Below are 14,121 nucleotides of genomic sequence, written 5' to 3' on the forward strand. Positions count from 1 at the left end.
TGCCGAATGACAACTCATGCTGGGCAAGGCAGAAGAGGAAGGGGAAATGATTAATTTCAAGAAGGAAGTCTTCAGCTTTGAAAAAAAAAAAAATAAGAAATACCTTTGTTGACCAGAAGGGAATGGATTATAAAAACAGCTGGCTGCTTCTTTGCGCAACCTTCATGTGGGATTATGTGGGACTAAAGCAGGGAGGTGGGCTATCACTTCTGTGCAGCACTCAACATTAGCCATGGCAAACAGACACTGCTTTTAGGGTGGAAGGAGAAGTCTTCTAGGGTGGATGGATAAGGGAAGTGCCTAACATCTGCTTCAAATTAATGCCCCAAGCTACTATTAAAGAATAACAGGAAGGTGGGGTGGACCAGGTGCCCTGCTCCCAGTGGGAGAGGTGAGAACCTTTCTGAGGCAGACCATGCTCACCTTCTTTGCTGTGGACATTATGCCACTCAGTACTCACCTGGATAGGAGAAGGAGCCTCTGGAAAGAATGCCAAATAATGGTTTTACTATTTCAGCTAAAGGAGAATTTGCAAAGAGCCAGTAGCCTAGAAACTGCATGGGATTAAATTTACTCTTTGCACAAATAAAGAACACATGATTGACCATCATTGATTTAATGAAAAAAGGTCACAGACCAGGTAATGCAGTCCAAACCTCAACACATTCACTTGGTACAATTGGCAAATCTAAAGCCTCATATTTAACTGTATTATAGTTCTAAAGGACATGATTTTAAGGAAGCAATAGCAGTGCAGAAGTAAATCTGAAAGAATATCTGAAAGAAAACTGCATGAATCCTGTCCATGCTATGGTACTGGAGTAGGCCCAACTAATTATTTTTCTTAACAATTTTGTTTCTCAATGCATAAAAAGGAAGGACTCAACAAGCTTGTTTTTTGGTACAGATTAAAATTAGTCACAGTACCAAACCAATTTAAGTGGCGTAATGACCACACAGACACCAAAGTTTCTTTTTAGGATCAATAACTTCAGCTACCTTTATTGAGGACGGGCTGCCTTCTTATACCATTAGCTCTACAAACGGTACTTTCCCACTGGCATCATTAACCAGTTGTTAACCATTGGTTAGGAGTCAGTTTCAGGTTGTTAACCACTGGTTAGCAACTTTGCCTGGCAACAGCAAACATTTAGACACTTCCATGTCTTAAGGGTTGGAGAACAAGCAGTTTGAGACACCAAGGCCTCTCCTGAATCACCCTTCTTTGTTCCTTCTAACTTGTTTACATTCCTCATGGCTTCATCGTCAGGAGTCTGATGTTATGACCAACCACAGGGCTTGTCGACCCCCATGGCGATACTCCCACAAATTTATGTGCCATAAATTCAAAATTGAAATGGAAACAAGTGACAAAGGCTGCCTAGGATGATAGCATCGTACTTCAGGTTGGAAGGGACTCTTCAGGGGCAATTAGCTGGCTTCAGCTATTCTCAGGAAACAGATACTCCTGGGACTTGGTATCTTCTCAGCTCACACAGTTCCTGGGCTTGTTGCAACAAGTACAAAGAAATGTATGCCTACCCGGGTTGAATCACTGGGTCTTTGACAAGCAGCAGCAGGTTTCCCATCGTGAAGTAGAGCTGATTTGCAGTGTGCTGGAGGGCTCTCCAAAATCTGCAGTATTTAACATGTGGGGTGTTTAAAAATGATTCCTGCAACAGATATATTTTCCTTTAAAACCTGTCCCATAACTGTCTCCCTCAAGGCTTCTTGCAAGTCCTGCTGAAGTCCTGGCCACTTCCAGAGAGAAGATACTTGACAAGGGGATGACTGCCTGACCACAGCGCAGAGCATCCTTGCGCTGCATTCCTCTATCAAAGTGGGTTTCCACTCGACTGAACTCTTTCAAAACATGTGTTGCATGGGAAGGCTGAGAAGCCCTGAAATTACACATGCTTGCTGTCATGCACTCCCATGTGACTAATGAAGTGATGATGCTCTGCTGTTTTCATCCCAAAGAAACATCTCAGCTGCCATGCAAATGGTGTGGAATGTTCTATTCCTAAAATAATCACTTCTGCAGCACAGCACAGCTATTTGCACAGCACTTAACAGGTGTGATGTGGCACAAACTACTGCTTAGGCTCAAAACCATTTTTCAGAATTAAGAATTTCAATATGACTCGTTCACCCTGTTATTACTTTTTTTTTTTTTTTTTTTTTTTTTCCAGCAAAGTACCAACATGAGAATCCCCTTCTTTATGTGTCTACCTATGTATGACAGGGGTGATGGCTAAGGCAGCTTAGTAAACTTTAGTTACTGCTGCCCAGTCCATTCTATTTGTCCAGGCTCTCTAGCTGCCTGGTAGGAACATCTGGAGCAGCTTGAGCTCTCCAGGAAAATGGTCTGTTATTGTTCTGGTAGGAGCTCTCAAAAGTCAGCTAGGCCAAAATTGCAAGGGTCTACTAGTATTTTGGTCTCAAGCACCCAGAAATTGAGGACCCAGGAGAGAACATTTCTCTGAGCACCAGTTTCTATGCAAGTAAAGTGGGAATGCTCACACTTGTCATCCTTCATGGGATGTTTATATTGTCCAAGAGTGGGAACTGTACTTGCTTAGATCCTTCTCTATGCCTTAATGAACAGAGTACCAATGCCTTCTTGCAAGTATTTTGTTAGCAATCTAGATTCTTGAAGACTCTCTGGTTTTCTTACAGCCCATCCACACTCAGCATACAAATCTTGTAAAGAATGACTTTGGGAACTGGGAAAGAATAAACTCTTAAAATGTACTGAATGGGCTCAGCAATTCTAGGTATGGGCAAAACACCCACAGACCAGACTGATGTATGGCCGAATGCATTATGAATTCTTTGCTAGCACATGTTTTACTTTTGTCTAGTGCTCTGCACTGCACTTTGGACCATTTAATACTCAAATGTTAAAGCAGTTCCTAACCTTATATCCCACATCAAGAACCCACTATGGCTTGTCTCAATAGAAACACATTCAAAGAGACACTAAAATGTGTATGGCTGTCTGCAAGATCACATTTAAGTTGGCCTGAGAACTGCAAATTGTGTGGTGTTAAATGTAAAAAAGGACTTGAGCAATGCGGCTCACAGATCAATTGTTTCTAATGCTATGGATGACTCAGTAGAGCTGAGTGGGAGAACCAGAGAGGTCTGAATCACCGCTTTTTCCTCTTCTCTGAAGCACTATTATCTCTATGCAAATAATTTACAGTCTCAAAGCTATAGTAGCCCAGTGGTGGAGAACACAAACCTCATTCCCCATCAGGAGCCAAACAGTTAATGAAAACTCACTGCTACTTCATTTTTGGTTTATGTAGAAATTAGTTAATTAATCTTGGAATCCTGGGATTTGAGAAGTATTTGAACAGTGAGCTCCATTTCATGATTTTACAGAAGCCATGTATTATCCAGCTCTTTCTATTGTTCAGGCTGATGTATGAGATGTTGGAGAAATGCAGCTGTGGAGTCTGAGTATAAATGTTAAAAAAAAAAAAAAAAAAAAAAGGCAGAATTTAAGTGCAGAGAAGTAAGAATGAAAGATTTTGGGATCCCAGTGCTCTATCAGATGGATCTACATCTTTCTGGTGACTTCAGAGGGTTCTGGACAGAAACCTGAGCGACATGTGGGAAGACCTTCACACATTTGAAAAGTAGATTGAGGACTTTTATGTGCTAAGGGCTGATCTGGAAGACCACCAACTTTCTGCATTTTACTTAAGCCAACTGATAACAAGCATTTGCACGTATGCTTGATTGATCCTTGCTATATCTTTTTATGTCTAATATTTTCAATTTACTAGCTAGGCTGATAATAATAAAACTATATACAAAGCTAAATAAAAGTTGAGTGAAAATAATTAAATAAAAAGTAAAACCCCCCAACAATTTCTGATTTTTATACTCCCAAAATGTAATAAAGAAGAAAACAATATAGTCCTACAGAAAGCACCACAAAATATCTGGCATCCAACTGAAAAGATTGTTTCAAATCTTTGCAAACAACACTACCAAAATTCTGTAGAGGAGATATTAAGTTAGGTTTTCTCACATAAAGTTAGTGATGTACCTAGTTGTGCATTACATATAGCATAATGACCTGGCGCTGCAGAACTCAACTGAAATATGTAATAGGATCAAAATGATGACTGCAACACTTTTCTTATTTCCTGCAAGTTTGTTTAATTTACAGAATTTAGAATCAGAAAAGGGCCATGTGAGCCTGTCAAGTTTTTATATATCATCATCATCATCATAATCATCATCATCATCATCATTATTATCATCATTATCATTATTTTCCACAAGCAACTTTATGCTTTATGCTAATAATTTATTTCAGGCTAAGAAAAACATCACGGAAGATAAAAATTATCATCTGTCACAGAAATGCATGTGCATATGTATTACTTGAAGAAAGCTGTAGCAGCCATAAGAACGAAATGCTGGCTCTCTTGACGAGACTGGCAAACTTAGAAATTGAAAGATATTGAAGATATATGAAACACAGGAGGCTTCAAGGTTCCTGGAATACATGCAGCCCATGGAGCCTCAGTCCTGGTTAGATGTGCTTTCAAAGCAGAGCAGTTTGGTGCTGCCTTAACCTCTCCTGCTTTGCACCAAAAAAAATCTTGCCTGGATTTGATAGTAAAGTCAGCAGAAAGTGGCCAGTACAAGCAGTGCTGTAGATGTGAGCACAGATTCTGCCGTCACTGATCTTGGCAGTTGTGTGTATTTCAGAGATGACACAGTCAATGTTACTCAAAATAATCCTGCACTGGCTTCCCTCAGCCCTTCTGGGTGCTCACAGGGACAAGCAAATACAGGGTGGTTGCCCTATTTCATGCAGTTAATTGAGAAATAATCGCACCTTGCTCCAGCGCAAACTGGTATGGGGATGCCCACGAGTCCCTGCAGCACGTGGGGGAAATGCAGCCCCAGTTCAGATTTGGAGTTGTCACCTGTTCAGGGCTTGGCTTGGCTAACTGGGGTTCTCCAGGCTAGCTGCTGCTTGCTCAGTGTAACTCTGCAAAACTATGTTACCCTAACTGGAAAATAAATAAATAAATAAATAAAATTGAAAAGTAAAGGAAACAAAAATTCTCCCTGAGAAAACGATAGACTTGGTGGAGTGTAATAATTTCATTCCCTAGTCCTCAGTTCCCATTTCGTCTGCCTCACTGAAAATTTTTCCAGACAATGACCTGATTTAGAGCTTCATAAACTCGTGCTCACTAAAATAATGAAAAGTCTGTAATTACAAATAGGAGTATGACACCAATTTCTGTTGGGCCTTCACCTACCTCCTCCAGAACTGTAGACTGGTGACTTTTGGTCGACTTTTACAAGCAGCCAGGCAAACCTTCAGCTATCTACGACTTTTTTTTTTTTTTTTTTTTTTTTTTTTTGTTGTGGGGGGTGGGGGGGGGGGTGGGAGGGGGGAGCTTTTATGAGCAGCCTACAAATGAGGACTAGTATCAGGAATAGCATCAGGAATTGTGTAGCCAGGGGGAACAGGGAAGTGATTGTCCCCCTGTACTCTGCTCTGGTGAGGCCGCACCCCAAGTACTGGGTTCAATTTTGGGCCCCTCACTACAAGAAGGACATCAAGGCCTTGGAGTGTGTCCAGAGAAAGGCTACAAAGCTGGTGAAGGGCCTGGAACGCAAGTCTTGTGAGGAGTGGCTGAGGGAACTGGGGTCGTTCAGTCTGGAGAAGAGGAGGCTCAGGGGAGACGTTATTGCTCTCTACAACTACCTGAAAGGAAGCTGAAGCTCAGCTTCTTCTCACAGGTGATGAGTGACAGGACTAGACAGAATGGCTTCAAGTTGCACCAGGAGAGGTTCAGGTTGGAAATTAGGAGACATTTCTTCTCAGAAAGAGGAGTCAGGCATTGGAACGCTTTGCCCGGGCAGGTGGTGGAGTCACCGCCCCTGGGGGTGTTCAAGGAAAGGTGGGACGTGGTGCTTACAAGCATCGTTAGAGAGTGACATTGGTGGTATGGGGTGGTTGAGCTCAGTCTCCGAGGGCACCACAGGGGCGGAGCCACGAGGAAGAGGCAGCCAATGGAGAGGCGGGGGCGGGGCAAAGCCTAGCTGAAGGCGGGGTTGCGGGTCTGCCGTCTTCCCTCTCCCCCCGCCTCCTTCCCTGCCGTCCCTCCCCCTCCCGCGGGCAGCCGTGCCTGTCATGGCGGGGGCGCGGCGCTAACCCCCCTCACCCTCTGCGTTCCCTTCCTTGACATGGCGGGGGCCGCCGCGCAGCTGAGGCACCGGGGGGCGCCTGGGCCCGCTGCCGGCCGCAGTCAGTGGGGGCTGCGTCCCCCTTCGCCCGGAGCAGCGGCGGCGGGGTGCTGAGGGCTTGTTCCGTCCCGTCCCGTCCCGTCCCGTCGCCATGCTGCCTGGCGTGGGGGTGTTCGGCACCGGGCTGACGGCGCGCGTGATCGTGCCGCTGCTGCAGGCGGAGGGCTTCGCCGTGAAGGCGCTGTGGGGCCGCACGGCCGAGGAGGCGGAGGAGCTGGCCGGGGAGCTGAGCGTGCCCTTCCACACCAGCCGCATCGACGAGGTGCTGCTGCACCACGACGTCGACCTGGTGTGCATCAACCTGCCGCCGCCGCTCACCCGCCAGGTGGCCGTCAAGACGCTGGGTGAGCTCCTCTTGGGGTGGAGGGGGGGAAGGAGCAAAGCGGAGATCACCCCCCCCCCCCCCAAAAAACAAACAAACAAAAAAACGCGATCGCCGCGCACGAGGGGATCCGGGTGCTTTGTGCCCTGCTGGGTGATGCGGATGGGGAAGGGGGAGTCGGAGGGTTGGGAGAGATGCCGCTGGGGGCTCGCTGATGCCACCTGCGAGCAGCAGGCTGCGAGGGAAAAAGGGATGATGAACGACAAAAGGAAGGTGGTGCTGCGCCACACACATCCATCGTCACTCCATTGGGGTCCGTCCTACCCCCCCAACGTTGGCTAGTTGCATGCCTTACGGGTAGAATATGGGCAAAAACACATGGGGTAATCATAAAATAGCGATTAACCGTGCCATAACACACCATGCACAACGTTTTTTTAGAGTGCATACTCAAAGGATTGCTATATCCAGACCGATCGACACCTCTTTCCCCCAGCTATTTCAGAGGGGATTTTTCTTACTACTTGATTTCTGAATTCAAGCACTGGATCTGTAAAAACGAAAGTTCTTGTGTGTTGACACAGAGAAGACTGGCGGTTCCTTAACTGCTGAGAGGAGTACCTCACAGCTCCCGGCTCCTTCTCCTGGTCCTGCTTTGTGCTTCATGCCTCAGGAACCAGGGAGCCAGGGCATGATGGTTTGGCTTTAAGTCCCTGGATTTGACGTTTCAAGGGGAGGAGTGCAATGCATTCATCAAGTGGGAAGGGTTCAAAATCCTCTGGTAAGGAGGGGCAATGTTGTCTGTCCTCTGTTGAGGAAAACAAAAGCTGGAGAAATATTAGTTTCTATCATAAGGAAAGGATGTGGGACTCTTTTTTTTTTTTTTTAAAAAAAAAAGGCAAACTTTTTTTTTTTTTTTGCTTGAGGTTTCACACAAGAGACATGGTATGGCAGCTAGTGATAGCACATGGGCAAAGAAACTAAAGGTTTTACTCACAGAGTGAGGCTTCAGGAGGACTGAAAATGATGTCCTGTATTGCAGCAGAAAAGACTGAAGAAAGGCATGGGTAATTTGTTGATACACCCTGGTCTGGGTTACATGTGGACAGAGGCATATCTGGCCTAGGAGGACACAGGGCCCAGGGGCCCAGTTTTTTTTTTTTTTTTTTTAATTTTATTTTCTAACCTGTATTTTACTTTTTAAAGTGACTTGTTGCCCAGAGCTCTATTTTCATGTGGGGCAGTTTTGTTATCAAAAGAATAAACACAGGGAAGCAGCTGCTGGTATTTCCATCGTGTGACTGTGTTTGCATGGTGAATTTTCAGGCCTTTCAACTGACTGGCCTATTTGGGGTGCTGGAGGTATCAGTGGGGCTGAGCAGGTGTCCATGCAGCTGTGTGGGCTTGGACAATGCCACAGGAAGCATGCGGTTGCTTCATTTTAACTACCATGTCAGATGTGTAGGCAAGTATTGCTGTTGTAAATGTGTTTTAGGCATGCTGCTAAAACACAAAAGTGTGAATAACAACCCCAGTTGAGGAAGTCCCCAAAATATCCCTTCCTGGAAGCTGGGGGGAAATAGGGCTTTAAACTTGGCATGTTAACTTTTCCTCTAGCATCATCTGCTTGTCTCTGTTAGAAGCAGGCTCCTGAGCTGGGTCTGGCTCTGTTCTGCAATGCTTAGCAGCTAGACCAGTACTGGGCAAGTTCAAGAGAGAAACCTGAAATGAGGGGCTGTTTTGGACAATGACCCAAAGCAAAAGTAAAACCTTTGGCATTTTATGTGAAAGGCAATGGTGTTCTCTGCTGCTTCTCTGTGAAAGGAATCAAATTCCTGTACGCTTTTACAAGATGGGGCTATTGGAGCCTTTCTCTTTCCTGCCTCTGGTCTGTCCAGCTTTTTAGCAGTTACCCTGTGTATTGCTGTTTGTTCTAATTCCCTGTAGTTGTGGCAGCTGGGTGCTTGCATAATGCAAAGCTAATGTCCAAGCTGACTTGCTGCTTGGTGGTCAAGAAACATTTGGGTGAGTGTAGAAAAACAGTATGAGTTAGTAAGGGTGTTTTTTATCCTCTCACTGGGTAGAAACGTTTGGCATGTTAGCCAGCAGTGGTCTGCTTTTCCCATGCCTGTGTGCATCAGCAATACAGCTGGGTCCCAAGCCTGACCAGGAATGGGGGATGTATTTGCAAGCAAAGATAAAAAGTGTCACCAGGATCCTTACTTGTGTTTAGCATCTGAAGAGATCCTGGTTCAGATAATACAGTGTGACTCTGATTCACCTCATGCAAAATTGTCAACATGTGAAATTTCACAGCATAATCTCTCCCTCTGCCCCTGTTCAATTAAATACGACTTCAGATCCTGACTGAAACTTGCTCTGTGTGGCTAAATAGCTGCTGCATCATGTGAAATGGTATGCTGCAGGTGGTCCTGAGAAGTCCTTGATGATATTTCACCTTTAAATTTTAGGGGAATTTGCAGCCATTTCTGTGCTTCTGGTTGCATTGGTGTTTAAGTCAAGTCAACTTAACTGAAGAGACTTTATTCCTGAGGTTCATGTAAATGTTTTCTGGGGAGCAAATGTTTTGCTTTTGGGGAGAACCAAATGCCCGATGTTCTTCAAGCATGTCTCTGGAGATGTTACCCTGTTAACTGTGGTTTTGCTTCCTGTGTCATCGTAAGTCTTGGGCAGAAATGCTAAGTTATGTCCTGAATATTCAATGTACCTATTCACAGCTGTGTCTACACAGTGTTATTTTTTGAAATGTTTTTATCATAGTAGTGCCAGGTAGGAGCCCTTTCTACCTGTGGACTGTGCAGGCAGGATATGACTTTCCCTGTCCATCAGAGTTTGTTCTTCTTAAGATCCCTTAAATTTGTTTGCTGACTGGTGCTTCTATACTTGATTGTGGTCATGAGGGAGCATCTTCATTTAGAGAGGAATGTAAATTGTGCTGCTGGGATCCTCACCGTCCTATTATGCAGGCAAGCAGTACAGACGTTGTCCAGAAGGTGTTTGTGAGAGCCCCATGTTGAAATGCTGGACCTCCCCCTGAAGTGTGAGGATCATAGGCTGCAGTGAAGTAATCCACAGATTTGATGTAATCTGTAATTCATTTGCTCATTCCTTTGCACCTGTACAAATCGTTAAGGGGTTGCAGGGTTCTAGCTGTGGACATGCTTTTGTGGTCCAGATTTTGTAAAGTGATAAGATGCTCTATTAAGGTAAAATACTACCACAATTATTTATTATTAATAACAATGCAATGTTTGTCCTGCAATACTGAGTTTAAATTTGACCTACCAGCAGTGACATGGAGCAGAATGAGCTCTTGTGCTTGGAAGGCAGATGACTTTGCAGCATATTAAATGTGAATTATGGACATCTTATTGCAAAAGAAAAAGTCAAATGAAGTGCTGTCTATCATCTGCAGAGCTAGGAAAGGCTACAATGCATTTTTTGCACGTGGCAGACATTAGAAAGTGACTCCAAAGACCATGCTGGCAGTCTGCTGCAAGCCTTCATCCCACCTGAGTGATGACCATGTGCATTAAAAAAAAAATGCAGAGGATAATCCAGCTCTTTCTTTGCCCTTTTCTCTCAGTACAGCAGACCTTTAATTCCAGTGCTGTTCTTGTAAAACTCCTCCTGAGATGCTGTGGGATTGGGTGCAAACTTGTTTCCTTCGTGGCCTTCAGATTAAAGACACTTCTCCATTCTTTCCCAATTGTCTGCTTGTATTTCATGAAAATAAATGCCAGTTCAGTTGTTGTGGCAGTAGTGTAGGCTGGATGCCCAGCATGGAGAGAACTGGGGTGCTGAGCTTGCACTGCAGTAACACACCCAAATTTACCTAGACTAAGAGCAGCCAGCTGCAATTGAAGTGCCTGCATTAAACCAGGTGAGGCTCTGTCAGATAGTACAAGGCCCTGTAGCTGTCTCGGCTGAAACAAATGTCTGTCTAAGTCCTCAACCATGCTCCTACCTTTGACCAGCCATGTGGGGTGCATGGGCACCCTCCTATCATCTGCTCCACTTCTGGGGTTTTGACCTTCAGCAGATGAGGGGACAGCTGTGGTAACATCTGGAATTGCAAGTGTTTGATTTGTCAGCCTTCATTAGACAGCCCATAGTCAGCAATATCATATTTTGATGAGAAATCAGACTTTTTTTTTTCTTTGAAAGGGGACTTTCTTTTTTTAAGGCAAGGTCTTGAGGCTGTTATCTGTTTTTCTGTGCTTTGAACACTATTCGTCTCTCACTATTCAGGCCTTACATTGGTGTTAGTGGTGGCAAGTACACCTATTATTCCTTCTGTCTGCTGTTTGGAGATTAGCAGACACGAGAGCTATGTCCATCACAGGTCCTTCCAGAGCATCCTTGTCAGTGCTAACAGCAGCACAGGAGCATTAGCAATGCCATCGCATCTTGGTTTGGTGTTGAAAATGGCTAAAAGAGTGATGTAGCTCTTCTAGGCACAGCTGCTGATATGGCTGGTGAAGATCTGTCTGAAGTAGCCTTAGCTAGGAAAGGGCTGGGAACAGCAAAACCATCTCCTATGAACAAGCAGTTATTAGTGCTAAAAGACTGCTTGTCTTAGCATAAACATACGTACCTGTTGGCACAGCTGTGTTAGTGAGGATCACCTCTTGGATTTCTCATACTGGCACAATTTGTAGAGTGGCTATCACAGAGGCAGCAGGTTGTATGATTCATTTTTTGGGTGAGCCATTTTTGGTTTGCAGCACTAAGTAAAGAGTTTAGTTAGCCTAGTTGCTTTTCTAAGCTAAAGACTGCTAACAAAATTGAAACTAAAGATGTAAACCATCTTTATTCAAGTGGTAGCTTAGTGTTTTTCACATTTAATTAAAATTACAGAAAAAGGTATGCTTATTCCAGTTCTGTTAAAAGGGGATTATGCAATCATATCTGCAGAGTCCACTGATAAGTTAAAATGGGACCATGGTATTGTGGATGCTGTGGAACAAGCAGAAAATGTGTAACATGGTTTTATTCTATGAAAAGATATGTTTATACAGCTATGCTGGGGCTAAATACTGTAAGTTTAACATCTGGAGTAAATTATTGTGTCCCTTGCTGGGACCCAATATATGCCCTATAACACAGAAAACAGCAGAAAACACATCTTTTATTAGTATTTTTCTTATTTGCTTGGCTTTGTGCCTTTTCTCTGATCTGTAGTGGCCATTGTAGCACCTGCTAGGGTATTGGGTTATCTGGTCCCTCCCCATGCCTTTATCTCACTTACTTTATGTTGCTGGGTTTTGGGACTTGTAGTGGTGGGTGGTCTAAGTCCAGGATGACAGATTTCTCTTGAGTGAGAGCTCTGCAGATGAAGGACTTGGTCCTGCCTCTGTTGTTTTGAGCTTCAGGAAAATGTTAAATAGAAGATTTAAGAAAGAATGTGTAGATGAATGCAGAGAAAAGAAAATATGCTGGGCGGATAAAATCACAGAATTGCCAAGCTTCCCAGTGTTGCTCCCACCACCCAAGCCCTCTTAGGCTTAAGTCTGGCTCAACGTAACAAGAGGTTTTCTATGTGACTCCAGGCATGGGTAGCTGAGCCTAAACGTGTTGTACTGTCTGCTTATTTGAGAGCTAGGTAAATCGTGCTGAGGCCTATTGCAACTTACTGTCCTTTTCTCTGTGAGTATGGTAGATTTTGCCCATTTAGCAGTATTGGTGGCAAAGTCCTGAGATTAAAATGGAGTTAAATTTCTAAGGTAGCCGGGACTGATATTTTCTGTGCGCTGCTGCAGTACACCACCACCCTTCACTGTTATCAGTTTGCCACAGCATTATCCATAGTTGCTTAGAATTGTTCTGGTTTCCTCAAGCCACCGAAACAGAAGCATTTACCCGAGTGTATTTTGTTTATTATTCATACAATAAGCCTGTAGCTCATATGAGTGAGCTGTCAAAGTCAGAGACTTAATTTACAAGGTCAAGGTCAGCATACACACATGTAACAAAACCACCATCCCTACAAAAAATGATTTCAGGTCTTAAGTCTTGATTTAAACAAATTGATTTAAATAGCTATGTAATTAAACAGGAACAATCCCTTGTGTAGGTTCCCCAGATTGATTTAAGGCCTGGTCTGCACATGGATTTTTGTACCAGTATAATTATGACTGCAAGAGGTATGATTTCTTTAATGTAATAATTGTTGCATGGCCATTAGAAGTCCAGCTGGTGTAAATGCAGCTCTACAGGCATAATGGTTACTCCCTTTCCTATGCAGGTGCAAGTTGTTGGTTATATATACATGTGTAGCATCCTACTGGTGTGACAGTGTCCTTGTTACAGGTGTGGTCCACCTATCACTGTCCTGGTACATTTTAGGGCCAGCTTTTAAAAATTATCTGCATGTAGGACTGAAATGCATGTCAAGTAAGTTTGCAGATGATACAAAATTAGGAGGAGCTGTTGACTCCTTTTAGGGTGGAAAGGCCTTGCAAAGAGATCTAGATAAATTAGAGGGCTGGGCAATCACCAACTGCATGAAATTTAACAAGTGCTGGGTTCTGCACCTGGGACAGGGCAACCCTGGATGTACATACGGACTCGGGGATGAGAGGCAGGAGGAGCAGCCCCATTGAAAAGGGATCTGGGGGTTCTGGTCAGTGGCAAGTTGCATATGAGTGAGCAGTTTGCCCTGGCAGCCAAAAGGGCCAGACGTGTCCTGGGTTCATCAAGCATGACATTGCTGGCTGGTTGAGGGAAGGGTTTATCTTGCTCTACTTAGTGCTGGTGCGGCCTCATCTTGAGCACTGTGTACAGTTTTGGATGCCACAGTATAAGCAGGAAATAAAACTATTAGAGTGTCCAAAGGAGTGCAACAAAGATGGTAAAGGATCTAGAAGGACAGATGTATGAGGAGCAGCTAAAGTCACAACAGCTTGGTTTGTTCAGCCCAGAGCAGAGTAGGATGAGGGTGGGCCTCATGGTGACCTTCAGCTCCCTGACAAAGGGAGCGGAGGGTCAAACGCTGAGCTCTGCTCTCAGGGGACAGTGACAGGACCTGAGGGAACAGCATGGCGCTGTGACAGGGGAGGTTAAGGCTGGGTGTTAGGAAAAGGTTCTGTACCGAGAGGGTGGTCGGGCACTGGGACAGGGCAATGGTCACAGCACCGACCCTGCTGGAGTTCAAGAAGCGTTTGGACATTGCTCTCAGACATATATGGTTTGATTTTTAGGTAGCCTAGTGTGGAGGCAGGAGTTGGACCGTACAATGCTTGTGGGTCCCTTCCAGCTCAGAATATTCTGTGATTCTATGAGCTGTACTCCATATAAAGGCTGATGATGCATCAGTTTAGGTGAATTATTCTTGTGGACACTGGGAGGAAGGCTTTTGGGTTGCTGTGAGTTTGGAGGCCTTTGAGCAATAGCCCCCAAAGGGCTTATAAATTTTTCCTGTGTTTATTCAGGCTGTATAATGCAGTGTGGCTGCACTAAGAATATGATGATGATGAACAGGGTTC

General features: G+C 44.5%; 1 protein-coding gene across 2 annotated transcripts in view; it reads left to right on the plus strand.

Moving 5' to 3' along the window:
• Positions 1 to 1,575: 1,575 nt before the first annotated feature.
• Positions 1,576 to 14,121, plus strand: part of GFOD1 (glucose-fructose oxidoreductase domain containing 1) — an 81,325-nt gene continuing 68,779 nt past the window's right edge. Inside the window, exons 1-2 of one of the 2 annotated variants that reach the window (XM_035317332.1) lie at positions 1,576 to 1,580; positions 6,326 to 6,635. In XM_035317332.1, coding sequence (XP_035173223.1) covers positions 6,383 to 6,635 — 253 coding nt within the window. In that variant the 5' untranslated portion in view covers positions 1,576 to 1,580; positions 6,326 to 6,382. Of the gene's footprint in view, positions 1,581 to 6,214; positions 6,636 to 14,121 lie in introns of those variants that run through there. The other variant, XM_035317331.1, reaches the window with a different exon arrangement.

The sequence above is a fragment of the Oxyura jamaicensis genome, chromosome 2 (genome assembly GCF_011077185.1).
Source record: "Oxyura jamaicensis isolate SHBP4307 breed ruddy duck chromosome 2, BPBGC_Ojam_1.0, whole genome shotgun sequence".
NCBI classification, from domain to species: domain Eukaryota; kingdom Metazoa; phylum Chordata; class Aves; order Anseriformes; family Anatidae; genus Oxyura; species Oxyura jamaicensis.